Source organism: Echinops telfairi, unplaced genomic scaffold, assembly GCF_000313985.2.
Source record: "Echinops telfairi isolate 266 unplaced genomic scaffold, ASM31398v2 ScPeMD7_22;HRSCAF=79, whole genome shotgun sequence".
Classification (NCBI taxonomy): Eukaryota; Metazoa; Chordata; class Mammalia; order Afrosoricida; family Tenrecidae; genus Echinops; species Echinops telfairi.
In genome coordinates, this window is record NW_022103919.1 from 2,769,662 (window position 1) to 2,771,332 (window position 1,671).

The 1,671-nt window shown below is 52.1% G+C and overlaps 1 protein-coding gene across 1 annotated transcript in view; it reads right to left on the reverse strand.

The window, feature by feature from the left end:
- ENG (endoglin) overlaps window positions 1-1,671 on the reverse strand; it is a 39,722-nt gene that overhangs the window by 8,794 nt on the left and 29,257 nt on the right. Inside the window, 3 exon segments of the mRNA XM_045288511.1 lie at window positions 994-1,136; window positions 1,339-1,513; window positions 1,647-1,662. Coding sequence (XP_045144446.1) covers window positions 994-1,136; window positions 1,339-1,513; window positions 1,647-1,662 — 334 coding nt within the window.

Consider the following 1,671-nt stretch of genomic DNA (forward strand, 5'->3'; position numbering starts at 1 on the left):
AACCACCACATCCCTCTGCCCTGGGGCATCCTGTGACTTTGAGCCACTGACCTTTAGGTTAACCATTGAGTGCTTTAACCACCATGATACCAGGCCGCCTTGTAGAGATGTGTGATTTTGGTAGTAAATCTATTTAGTCCTCAATCAGGAAATTGTCAGAGTGTATACATGCAGATGACCCTCTCAATGCAAAAACTCGCTTTATGCCGCTTCCTTTTGACACAACTCCTATGTGACTACCTGTTCTCCTTAAAGGAAAGAAGTCCCAAGGTGATTTTTTGCTCTTACCGAAATAAGAGGATGGAAAGTAAAACTACTGCTCAGTGTTTGTTTTGCAGCAAGTCATTAAAGGGGAGTGGGCGCGCACGCGCACGTGCATGCGCACACAGAGCGAAAGCAATGTCCTTAAGCTCCTTCCCCCCAAAACCATACTCCACAACGCATCCCAGCACCATGCCGCTTCGAACTCCATCCGTGAGCACTGCTGGTAAATGTTGGCACTACTTTGGGGTTTCTGTGTCCTTTGGTTCGGTGTTGGCAAAGGGGGTCTGGGGATGCTCAAACCTTTTCCTACCTTAATTAACACTAATCGCTTCTGGACTTTACAATGCGACATGTTGGCTCCCCAAAGAGGGATCAGAGGAATGTTCTGCTCTTGCCTAATAAGGACAACCGCTCTTCTTTGAAGTGATGACTCACAGGGCTGCCCGATCCCATTGTTGGCGCCACTCGGTCCATCCACATTGAGGACGTTGGAACGACTGACTGAGCGTTTCCCGTGCAGCACACCTGGCTCCGTGGGCATCATTCCATCCCTACTCTGTGTGGCAAGCAGGATGATTGCCTTCACAACTTGGAAACTGGAGCTTGGCAGAGGCCGTGTGACCTGTCCCCAGGCTGGGGCTGAAACCTCAAGATCTACCGGGCCACCTGCCTCTGTCAGCTAGAAGGGCCGGCCGCACTTTAGGGGGGCTGGGTTAGGGACTCGCTTACCAAGGCCAGCGCTTTGATGAGTACCAGAGTCATGACATCATTGGAGCACGTGGGCTGGATCAGGGCCATGAGCAGCTCCTGGTTGCAGCTGTTTGGGGGAAGGGTGGTCTGGACCGGTGCCGGGGAGGTCAGTGGCTCAGCACCTGCGGGAAGCAGAGGCAGGCGGGTGGGCAGTCGCTGGAGCTCATGGTCACCAAGTCCTTCTATATTTAGCTCCCTTCAATGTCCGTCCCCATTTTGTAGGCAGGAAATGAGGCATAAAAAAGGGGCAGGCGTTGTTCAGGGTCACACACTGGTGTGATGGTGCTTCACCAACTGAGCCGAGGGTCTGGGGGGAGTGCTCACCACAGCTGGGGGTCCGAAGTGAGATGGCACTGGCCAGAGGGATCTCCACAAAGGATGCCACCACGCTGGCGTTCAACTTCTGGGCTGTGTCCAGCAGGCTGTGAGAATTATTAGCTTGCAGCAGGCCAAACATATTTCTCTCCGGGAAGATCTTTAAGGAGTATTTGCCAGTGGTCTAGTGGCAGGGAGCAAGAGGCAGAGTCAGGGGACAGCCGGGGTTCACTCCCGCTCTCTCCTTTTTAAAATCATTTTATTAGGGGCTCATACAACTGTTATCGCAATCCATACACACATCAATTGTGTAAAGCGCATTTGTACATCATTCTCAAAACA